This window comes from Suncus etruscus, chromosome 11 (assembly GCF_024139225.1).
Source record: "Suncus etruscus isolate mSunEtr1 chromosome 11, mSunEtr1.pri.cur, whole genome shotgun sequence".
Lineage (NCBI taxonomy): Eukaryota > Metazoa > Chordata > Mammalia > Eulipotyphla > Soricidae > Suncus > Suncus etruscus.
This window is the reverse complement of record NC_064858.1, coordinates 105,314,004-105,326,124: the sequence shown is the minus strand read 5'-3', so window position 1 is coordinate 105,326,124 and position 12,121 is coordinate 105,314,004. Positions and strand designations below refer to the sequence as shown.

At 47.0% G+C, this 12,121-nt stretch overlaps 1 protein-coding gene across 1 annotated transcript in view; it reads right to left on the bottom strand.

Annotated features, from left to right (window-relative positions):
- CCDC77 (coiled-coil domain containing 77) overlaps positions 1-8,202 on the bottom strand; it is a 29,072-nt gene extending 20,870 nt beyond the window's left edge. Inside the window, exons 1-2 of the mRNA XM_049783219.1 lie at positions 8,165-8,202; positions 5,602-5,842 (exon numbers count right to left, since the gene is read on the bottom strand). Of these exons, the coding sequence (XP_049639176.1) occupies positions 5,602-5,842; positions 8,165-8,202 (279 nt within the window). The remainder of the gene's footprint in view (positions 1-5,601; positions 5,843-8,164) is intronic.
- Positions 8,203-12,121: the final 3,919 nt, after the last annotated feature.

Below are 12,121 nucleotides of genomic sequence, written 5' to 3'. Positions count from 1 at the left end.
AGTTCTTAAAGTGGTTTCACCGAGCAGAAATCACATCAAAACCAGAGGTTATGCAGACACCTAATTTTGTTTTGCTCAGTAAGAGTGCTCAGGGACCACTCCTGGCTCAGTACTCAGAGGCTACATCTGATGATGATCCTTGGGGTACCGTCCAGTGCCAGGAACTGAACCCCACCCTACTGCATACCAAGCACAAGCTCCAGAAAACTGGCTTTAAGAGCTACAAAATGAGCGTGATGTTTGCAGTTATCACTCATCTTCTCAAATCCTCCTTTCAGGGCCGGAGAGATAGCATGGAGGGAAGGCGTTTGCCATGCGTGCAGAAGGGCGGGGTTCGAATCTTGGCATCCCATATGGTCCCCTGTGCCTGCCAGGAGCGATTTCTGAGCATAGAGCCAGGAGTCACTACAGAGCGCTGCCGTGTGTGACCCAAAAACAAAACAAAAAATGATCTACACACACACACACACACACACACACACACACACACACACACACACATCCTGCCCCCAAACAAAACGAAGAAGATGAAGGAAGGTCAATAGTGATAAATAACACAGGAAGTCCACATTTTACATTATGATGGATGAGAAGCTTAGAACTAGCTTTAAGCAAAACAAGAGCAGCCCTTGAAATAGCACAATTTTGTTCTATATTGGCTAGGACTGTTTTTCTCATCAGTGTTCTAAGTAAAATAATGTTGGGGACAGAGTACAGCACTTGCCTTGCATGCGACCAACCTGGATTCCGTTCCCAGAATCACATATTGACCTTGAATCTGCCAGAAGTGACCCCTGAATGTAGAACCAGTATTAAGCCCAGAGCACCATTCGATGTGATCCAATTACCAAAAAATAAAAATTTCTCCTCCGGAACTTTGGACCACATCTAGCAGTGTTCAGGGGTTACTCCTACCTCTGCACTCAGAAATTACTCCTGGCAGGCTCAGGGAGCCATACAGGATGCTGGGGATGAAACCTGGGTCAGCCATGAGTACAGTGGAGTTGCTCACTGTGCTATAGTTTTGCCCCGACAAATTATTTTTTTTTTTTTTTTTTTTTTTGGTTTTTGGGCCACACCCTGTGATGCTCAGGGGTTACTCCTGGCTATGCGCTCAGAAGTTGCTCCTGGCTTCTTGGGGGACCATATGGGACGCCGGGGGATCGAACCGCGGTCCGTCCAAGGCTAGGCTAGCGCAGGCAAGGCAGGCACCTTACCTTTAGCGCCACCGCCCGGGCCCGACAAATTATTTTTTAGTGTGAACAATAAGCAAAACAATATTGAGCAAAATAATGTCATTTGAAACTCTGCAGTACTTTTGCAGGTACACTGCAGAGGTCAAAGAGATCATTTTGGCAACTAGGTATTGGGGAAAACTGTTAGTAGAGCAGTGAGGTCAGATATCAAACTTCAATGGGTTGCTGAGTAGATTAAATAAAGTCAAATAATTCTAAAAGGCAGTCATCTTCAAAACAGTACAACTCTGGGGCCGGGAAGGTGGCGCTAGAGGTAAGGTGTCTGCCTTACAAGCGCTAGCCAAGCAACGGACCGCGGTTCGATCCCCCGGCGTCCCATATGGTCCCCCCAAGCCAGGGGCGATTTCTGAGCACATAGCCAGGAGTAACCCCTGAGCGTCAAATGGGTGTGGCCCAAAAACCAAAAAAAAAAAAAAAAAAAAAAACAGTACAACTCAAGATGGGTGTTTTATCTGTTAAATTGGGGAAGACTTGACTAAGTTTCTAGACTGAGAAGTAAAAAAAAACAACTATCAAGCAAGAGGTCAAAAACAGAAGGCACTAGCAGAAAAACAATGAAACAACAGAATTTCTTCAGAATAAAAAATAGGATGAGGGTTCAGAGAAATTGCTAAACTTGGGCCCGGAGAGATAGCACAGCGGCGTTTGCCTTGCAAGCAGCCAATCCAGGACCAAAGGTGGTTGGTTCGAATCCTGGTGTCCCACATGGTCCCCCGTGCCTGCCAGGAGCTATTTCTGAGCAGACAGCCAGGAGTAACCCCTGAGCACTGCCGGGTGTGGCCCAAAAACCAAAAAAAAAAAAAAAAGAAAAGAAATTGCTAAACTAGTTCAGCTTTAAGAGGAAAAGATAATACAAAGTAAAACAAGCACCAAGGTACAGGTAACTCTGAGGATGGGCAAATCAGATACAAACTCTGGCCCAGGGCACTTTCTTTATAATTTATTTATTCTACAATGGCTTGTGACCTCTGCAAGAACATGGTTTTCATGAAGTACTGGGTACAATTGCCTATACCCACAAGAAAAATTGAGGTAGCCTTTGCAGTTTTTTGTTTTTGTTTTTTTTTTGGTTTTTGGGCCACACCACACCCGGCGGTGCTCAGGGGTTACTCCTGGCTGTCTGCTCAGAAATAGCTCCTGGCAGGCATGGGGGACCCTATGGGACACCGGGATTCGAACCAACCACCTTTGGTCCTGGATCAGCTGCTTGCAAGGCAAACGCCGCTGTGCTATCTCTCCGGGCCAAGCCTTTGCAGTTTTTATGTTGTTGTTTTCTTGGGTTTTGCTTTTTTTTTTTTTTGGTGGGGGGACTATACTCAGGGTTTATTCCTGAGCCTTTATTCAGGGCTTACTCTTGGCAGTGCTCAGGAGACCATATGTGGTGCTGGGAACTAAGCTCAAGTCAGCCATGTGCAATGCAAGTGCCCTTCCCACTGTACGACCCCTCTGGCCCAACTTTTTTTGTTTTCTTTGTTTTTTGAGCCACACCCAGCAGAATTCAGGGCTTATTTCTGGCTCTGTGCTAAGGGATCACTCCTGGTAGGGCTCAATGGACATTATGGACTATATGGACTGCTGGATCAAGCCCAGGTCAGCCACATGCAAGGCAAGTACCTTATCCGATGTACACTCAGTCCAGCCCCTCTACAGGCATTTCTTTTTTTCTTTTGTTCCTTTTTTCTTTTTCTTTCTTTCTTTTTTTTTTTTGGTTTTTGGGCCACACCCAGCAGTGCTCAGGGGTTACTCCTGACTCTGCTCAGAAATTAACTCAGGGGCCGGGTAGGTGGCACTGGAGGTAAGGTGTCTGCCTTGCAAGCGCTAGCCAAGGAAGGACCGCGGTTCGATCCCCCAGCGTCCCATATGGTCCCCCCAAGCCAGGGGCGATTTCTGAGCACATAGCCAGGAGTAACCCCTGAGCGTCAAACGGGTGTGGCCCAAAAACCAAAAAAAAAAAAAAAAAAAAAAAAAGAAATTAACTCAGGGGACCATATGGGATGCCAGGATTTGAACCACCATCTGTCTTCATGCAAGGCAAACACCCTACCACTGTACTATCTCTCCAGGCCCCCTACAGGCATTTCTGATCATCACAAATAGGGGTGGAAGGGCCAGAGCAGTGGTGCAGCAGTAGGGCGTTTGTTTGCCTTGCACATGGCTGACCTAGGACAGACCTTGGTTCAATCTCTGGCGTCCCATATGGTCCAAGGAGCCAGGAGTGATTTCTGAGCACAGAGTCAGGAGCAACCCCTGACTGTTACCATGTGTGGCCCCCAAAAAACAAAAACAAAGACAAAAAAACAAATAGAGGTAGAATAGGAAGGGTCAATGTGCTACTGGTATCTATTCAATAGAGGTCCAAGATGGAAACAATAGTCTACAATGCAAGAACAGCCCCCATGACAATTCATCATGATGAATTCATCATGATGCCAAGGTTCAGAAATTTAGTCCCAAGAGATGAAATACTGAAAAACTGATATTAAGTTCTAAGGTAGAGCTTTCTGCTATGCACAGGAAAAGAGTAAGAAGCAGGGACATGTGGAGGCAGAAATGGAGCCTTATCAATGAAATGAAGCCTTAACAGGTTCGGGGCAGAAAGGAAAGAGCTGACATCTGAAGCTGACATGTTTCTCAGAAAAACAGAATAGGGAAAGAACTATGAAAATCTAGTCTTTATCTTTATTAAATCACCAGGAGATACAGTTAAAAAGTTGTTGATAGTTGGGGCCAGAGCGACGGTACATGGTGGTAAGGCGTCTGCCTTGCCCACACTAGCCTAGGACGGACTGCGGTTCGATCCCCGGCGCCCCATATAGTCCTCCAGCCAGGAGCAATTTCTGGGCGCATAGCCAGGAGTAACTCCTGAGCGTCACTGGATGTAGCCCACCCACAAAAGAAAGCTGTTGAGAAAGCTATTGATAAATGGGGCTGGAGCGATAGCACAGTGGGCAGGGTGTTTGCCTTGCATGTGGCTGACCCGGGTTTGATCCTCAGCATCCCATATGATCCTGAGTCTGCCAGGATTTATTTCTGAGCGAAAAGCCAGGGGTGGGCCCGGAGAGATAGCACAGCGGCGTTTGCCTTGCAAGCAGCTGATCCAGGACCAAAGGTGGTTGGTTCGAATCCCGGTGTCCCATAGGGTCCCCCGTGCCTGCCAGGAGCTATTTCTGAGCAGACAGCCAGGAGGAACCCCTGAGCATTGCCGGGTGTGGCCCAAAAACCAAAAAAAAAAAAAAAAAAAAAAAAAAGAAAAGAAAAGCCAGGGGTAATTCTTGAGTACCTCCAGATGTGCAAAACCCTTGCCCCAAAAGTTGATTCTGAGTTTCAATTTGGGGGATTATGGGCATTTCAGCATCCATCCCTTTACCAGTGTTCATTTCCCTCCACTTATTTCCCCAATGTTTTTTCTTTTTTGAGGTGTAAGCAATCAAACTGAGAACCTCACACAGGCCAGGCAAGTCCTCTGCCCCTGAATACCTTAAGTTCAAGTTGTTTTATTTTGTTTGGTTTTGTTTTGTTGCCATTCCAGGTATCAAACACAGGTCTCATGCATGAAAGGCAAATTCTATACAACTGTGTCATATCCCTAGTTCAAAAGGTAACACAAGAGAATGGAATGATGGACTATCACAAGGAGAGATAGAACAGTGGGTAGAGTGCTTGCCTTGTAGGCAGTCAACCAGGGTTTGATCCCCAGTATTCCATATGATCTACTAAGGCCTGTCAGAGTGCAGAGCCAGGAGTAAGCCCTGAGTACTGCCAGATGTGGCCCCAAAACAAAACCATATACAAAAAAAAAAAAAAAATGGGGCTGGAATACTTCTACACACAGCATGCAGTTGACCCAGGTTAGATCTCCAGCATCGGGCCCGGAGAGATAGCACAGCGGCGTTTGCCTTGCAAGCAGCCGATCCGGACCAAAGGTGGTTGGTTCAAATCCCGGTGTCTCATATGGTCCCCTGTGCCTGCCAGGAGCTATTTCTGAGCAGACAGCCAGGAGTAACCCCTGAGCATTGCCGGGTGTGACCCAAAAACCAACAAAAAATAAATAAAATAAAATAAAGAACTTAAAGGGCCCGGAGAGATAGCACAGCAGCATTTGCCTTGCAAGCAGCCGATCCAGGACCAAAGGTGGTTGGTTCGAATCCCGGTGTCCCATATGGTCCCCCGTGCCTGCCAGGAGCTATTTCTGAGCAGACAGCCAGGAGTAACCCCTGAGCACCGCTGGGTGTGGCCCAAAAACCAAAATATATATATAATCTGCTTGTGTGATAAGTTGGTACTTCTCCAGATCTCACTAATCAACATTTATTTCAAAGCCCAAGGATGTGTACCATCTCTGTACCTGCACTCCACACTGTTCCTTGTAGCGTTCCAGTTTCTCCAACAGGCCCTCATTTTCTGCCTCACACTCGGCCATTTTCTTCTGGTAATATTCCAGAAGTTCTCGAGAAGGACAGAGGACGGCCATACGTTCTTGGACAGATGGCAACGGAGTTAAATCCACTGATTCTGAGAAGGACATTCCCCTAGATGTGGTGGAATTTCCCAAGTCACAGGCAGCTCCATGTTTAGGGACAGTTGTTCTATGGGAAATCAGAAAAGACACTGATAGTCATTAAGCTATCTGAACATTCATGAAACATATTATAATTTTTTGTTTGCCCAGAAGTTACTCCTGTGGGCCAGAACAATAGCACAGCGGTAGGGCATTTGCCTTGCATGTGGCCCACACAGGACGGACCCTGGTTTGATCCCCAGCATCCCATATGGTCCCCCAAGCCAGGAGCGATTTCTGAGCGTAGAGCCAGGAGTAACCCCTGAGCACCACAGGGTATGGTCAAAAACAAGATAAAATTTTAATTAAAAGGAACAATAAAAGAAAACAAACAATACAGAAGTGGAGAAACCCTCACGTGGAAATCCAACCAGTCTGGCTGTTTTCAATTCACGGAGAGCAGAGTGGAGAGACCATATAGCAGAAGCCCAAACTATATATTCAGGAAAGTCTGCACTTCTGTGTATGTGTGCTGCCATAATTGAATGCAGGCCACATGTACGCAAAGCAGGCACTTTGCTGCTGAGCCAGCCCTTCTTCATCAGCACTTTCCTTCATTTCTTTTTTGTTTTTGTTTTGTTTTTGGGACACACCCAGTGGCGCTCAGGGGTTACTCCTGGCTCTGCCCTCAGAAATCACTTCTGGAGGAAGGGAACAAGAAAGTGTTTATAGAAAATTACCCTCAGGACATTAATGGTGGGAAATGTGCACTAGTGAAGAGAATGTGTTGGACATATATAACTAAAACTCAACATAAACAACTTCATAACTGTGTATCTCACAGTTATTCAATTAAAAAAAAATAAAAAAAGACTCCTGGAAGGCTCCGGGACCATATGGGGTGCAGGGAATCGAACCCAGGTTGGTCCCAGGTTGGCCACATGCAACTGCTCCAGTCCACCTTCCTTTATTTCTAAACCACAGCTGACAGACATACAGGGGTCATTCCTAGTGGTGCTGGGAAGATCATGTGGTACTGCAGATCAAACCTTGCCTTGCCACCCAGGGTCTGGAGTGGCAGCATAGTGGTAGGGCATTTGCTTTGTACGCGGCTGACCCAGGACGGGTGTGGATTTGATCCCCAGTATCCAATATGGTCGCCTGAGCCAGGAGCGATTTCTGAATGCAAGCCAGGAATAACCCCTGAGTGCCACCAGGTGTGGCCCAAGAAAACCCAACAACAACAGAAAACAAACCCTGCCACCTGCCTGAAAGCAAATGTTTCAATCCCTAGAGTTATTTCTCTGGGGCCCCTCAGCACTTTTAATTTTTATTGAATACATACAGAATATTATAATGTACTTTCAGCTAGGATGAAGGAAAAAGCCTGTAGGCTGGAGAGATAATACAGGGGCAGGGCACTTACCTGCAAGTGGCTGACCCTGGTTCAATCCCTGGCACTATACATGGTCCCCCAAGAATAGCTATGAGTAATCCCTGAGCAGAATCAGGTAAGTAATTCCTGAACACTGCTAGGTGCAGCCCAAAAACTCAGATCTTTGGCATCCCATATGGTCACCCAAGCATGCCAGGAGTGATTTATGAGTGCAGAGCCAGAAGTAATCCCTGAGCATTGCCAGATGTGGCCCCAAAACAAAACAAAAAATATATAGTGAAGAAAAAAAATATATATAGTGAAGTAAGATACAGTAGATTGGAAACCCAGTGTTTGGAAGTATGCGCTTAAAAGCCTTTAAGTCCTAGGTCAGAGGCCCATGTGGCTTTGATGCATCACCCCACTGATCAGCAGCATTGAGTGGGCTGACTTGGCTGGCTAAGTGAGCGCCATTTTCCCAATCTTTGCCTTCGCCGAAAAGGCATGAACTGTTTGTTCTTCAGAAATCCCAGTTACAACTAGCTCCCCAAACCCTTCAAGTCTTGAGGTTAAACTTGCACTGTGGGGCCAGAGAGATAGCACAGCGGTGGGGCGTTTGCCTTGCACGCAGCCAACCCAGGATGAATGGTGGTTCAATTCCTGGCATCCCATATGGTCCACTGAACCTGCCAGGAGTGATTTCTGAGTGTAGAGCCAGGAGTAACCCCTGTGCCACCAGGTATGACTCAAAAACCAAAAAATAAAATAAAATAAAATAAAATAAACTTGCACTGAGGTTATAAAAGTCTCTAAAATAGAAACCAAAGGGGCTGGAGAGATAGCACGGAGGTAGGGCATTTGCCCTGCATGCAGAAGGACAGTGGTTCGAAACCCGGCATCCCATATGGTCCCCCAAGCCTGCCAGGAGTGATTTCTGAGCGTAGAGCCAAGAGGAACGCCTCAGCACTGCCGGGTGTGACTCAAAACTCCCCTCCTCAAAAAAAAAAGAAACCAAAAAATTAGTAAGTGACTTACTTGCGGGAGACAGGGGTACGAATTGGAGTAAAATTCATGCTGTTTCCTTCACACCTGGTAAATAAATAACAATTGAGAATGATCAGGGACAGAAAGAAAAAATTCCAGTAAGGATGTATAACCTGATTGCTACCCCAACATTATCAGATGTGCCTATTGGTTAGAGTGGTTTGTCTGGTTTATTTGTTTATTTTGCTTTGGGGCTATACCAGGTGGTACTTAGGGAACACTCCTGGCCCTGGTGAGGCTCGGGATCATATGGGATAAAGCCCAGGTTGGAGGCCAGAGTAACAGGACAGAGAGTATTTGACTTGCATGCAGCCAACGTGGGTTAAATCCTTAGTATCCCATACAGTTCATCGAGCATGGGCCGGAGAGATAGCCCAGTGGTAGGGAGTTTGCCTTAGACGTTGAAGGACAGTGGTTCGAATCCTGGCGTCCCATATGGTTCCCTGAGCCAGGAGCGATTTCTGAGTGTAGAGCCAGGAGTAACCCCTGAGTGCTGCCGGGTGTGACCCAAAAACCAAAAAAAAAAACAAAAAACAAAAAACAAAAACCAGTTCACTGAGCACCACCAGGAATGATTCCTGAGTGTAGGAGGCATATTCTAGAAGGCACTGTGAGACACTGAAGTGGAGATTTTGTTTGTTTGTTTGTTTTGTTTTGTTTGTAGCACTGTGCTATCTCTCTGGCCCCTGAAGTGGAGATTTGGACTAAAAACTAATGCTCCCATGGTATTTAAAACTCTGAGACTCTATGACAATCCCCAGGTACTGAGTAAGAATATGGTGAGGGAGCACTAGCAATGACTGGAAATCAGGACCAGTGAGGAAGACACCAAACAGGAATACACAGTGTCCTGGAAACCAATGAAAAGGTTTTGTTGATGTAGTTGCTACTGTTGGGCCAATACCCAGGTGCTCAGGGCTTATTCCTGGCTGTGCTCTCTGGGAACACTCCTGGCAGTGCTCAAGGTACCATATGTGGTGTTGGGAATCCAATCTGGTGGGCCACATGCCAGGCAAACATCTTTTTGTTTTTGTTTTTTGTTTTTGGCCACAACCAGCAGTGCTCAGGGGTTACTCCTGGCTGTCTGCTCAGAAATAGCTCCTGGCAGGCACGGGGGACCCTATGGGACACCGGGATTCGAACCAACCACCTTTGGTGGATTGGCTGCTTGCAAGGCAAACACCGCTGGGCTATCTCTCCGGGCCCCAGGCAAACATCTTCACCTGCTCTATACTAAGCAGCCAGAATGATAGTACAGTGGGTAGGGCGCTTGCCTTGCATGTAGTCAACCTGGGTTTCATTCCCAGCCCCACATATGGTAATCTACTAGGAGTGATCCGCGAAGTCAGGCGCAAGCCCTGAGCACAGCCTGCTATGACCTAAACCCCACCCTAAATTTTTTTGTTTTGGTTTGGTTTTGGTTTCTGGGCCACACTCGGCGGTGCTCAAGGGTTACTCCTGGCTCTGAACTCAGAAATCACTCCTGGCAGGCTCAGGGGACCATATGGGATGCTGGGGCACAAACCTAGGTTGTCCATGTGCAAGGCAAATACAATACCTGCCGTGCTATTGCTCCGACCCCGTGAATTTCTTTTTTTATTCTTTTCTCTTTTCATAAAATTGATCCAAGGACTTCCCACCCATCCCCATTTATTTTTGGTTTGGGGGCCACCCCCAGCAGTGCTCAGGGGTTACTCCTGGCTCTGCAGTCAGAACTCCTGGAAGGCTCTAGGGACCACATGGAATGCCAGGAATCTAATCCGGGTCCATCCTGGGTCAGCCACGTGCAAGGCAAACGCCCTACTGCTGTGCTATCGCTCCGGCTCCTCCCCTACCCCCCTATTAACCTGTGTTATGGCGGTCAGTGTCACAAACACACAAGAACACATGCTTTAGTTGTGGTGCTTTAACTCTGGGATGCAGTGCTTCTCAGGGGTCTGACATCTGGTTAGGTGCACAAACTTTCACTGTGGTGTTCTCACACACCCACACACCTCGATGTGCATCAAGAGATGGCATTTACTGCTGCTGTATGGAGGAGTGAGGATCTCAGATAGTCAAGCTGCAGGAACCAGGAGTAGCACATGTGAACAGCAAGGGGTGCACAAGGACCTAGCAGTTGCAAGGCAGGTGGTTTTGCTGCTGACCCATTCCCAGGTCCCATCTTCACTTAGTTCTCGTACAAGTATAAGACACAGTACAGGGTAGGCATTCGATTTGTACGCAGTCAACCTGGGTTCAATCTCTAGCATCCCCTACGGTCCCTCGAGCACTGCAAGGAGTGATCCCTGAATGTAGAGCCAGGAGTAAGCCCTGAGCATCGCTGGATGAGGCCCCCAAACTAAAGAACAAAACCAACATCATCAACAACAACAAAAACACATCATTTAAATCAGAGAGAAAAACAGGGAGCACTCCCAGTGCTGCTCAGAGCTTTCTCCTGAATCTGCTTATGGGTTCATTACAGTACCGCACATGCTTGTAATCATGGTGCTTAAATAAAAATTATATATAAAAATAAAAACAGTATCCCAAGGATCATAAAAAGTGCTGAATGTGGGCCCGGAGAGATAGCACAGCGGCGTTTGCCTTGCAAGCAGCCGATCCAGGACCAAAGGTGGTTGGTTCGAATCCTGATGTCCCATATGGTCCCCCGTGCCTGCCAGGAGCTATTTCTGAGCAGACAGCCAGGAGTAACCCCTGAGCACCGCCGGGTGTGGACCAAAAACAAAAACAAAAACAAAAAGTGCTGAATGTGGCCCAAGTCCCCTCCTCCTAACAATTAAAAATAAAATGACTAGTCTCCTCCTTCCAATTCACTTTCTTCCACAAAATGCCTCCAAATTGGGCTAAGTTTCTTCTTGGAAAAATAATAATAATTAAAAAAAAAGGAAAAAATAATGGTAATTGGGTCAGTATGGTAGGATTAAGGGGTAGTTCTTAAAAAATTTCTTTGGGGGGCTGGAGCGTTGGAACAGAGCTGTAAGGTATCTGCCTTGCTGGCTCTAGCCTAGGACGGATTGCGGTTCGATCCCCCAGTGTCCCATATGATCTCCCAGCCAGGAGTGATTTCTGAGTGCATAGCCAAGTAACCCCTGAGCGTCACCAGGTGTGGCCCCCAAATTTTTTTTTTCCGGGCCAGAGAGATAGCACAGCGGCGTTTGCCTTGCAAGCAGCCGATCTAGGACCTATGGTGGTTGATTCAAATCCCGGCGTCCCATGTAGTCCCTCATGCCTGCCGGAATAGCTATTTCTGAGCAGATAGCCAGGAGTAGCCCCTGAGCGCCACCGGGTATGGCTCAAAAAAATTTTTTTTTTCTTTTGGTATAGGGGCCAGAATAATAGCACAGTGGTAGGGTGTTTCCCTTGCACAAAGCTGACCTGGGTTTGATACCCATCATCCCATTTGGTCTCCTGGCCTGCCAGGAGTCATTTCTTTGTTTTGTTTTTTTTGTTTGTTTGTTTGTTTGTTTGCTTGGGGGTCACCTGACAGTTCTCAGGGGTTACTCCTGGCTCTGCACTCAGAAGTCGCTCCTGGCAGGCACGAAGGACCATATAGTATCTCCCTGGCACTCTTATTTAGTCTTTATAATTTTTTTTTTTTTGGTCTTCGGGTCACACTCAGTGACGCTCAGAGGTTACTCCTGCTCTGTGCTCAGAAGTTGCGCCTGGCAGGCTTGGGATGCCGGAAATCGAACTGGGGTCCATCCTGGTTGGCAAACACCCACCTCTGTGCTATCTCTCCAATCTCTGAACTTCATAATTTCTAACAAGTAAAGTGCTGACCTCAAAAATGACTTTACTAATGACTGTATTCATCCAGGATCTCCATATCATTAACCCACATGACTACAACAGGGTCCAGAGAGAAAGCACAACAGGTTAGGCAAGCCTTGCATGGGGCCAGCCAGGTTCAATTCCTGACATTCCTTATGATTCCGCAAGTAG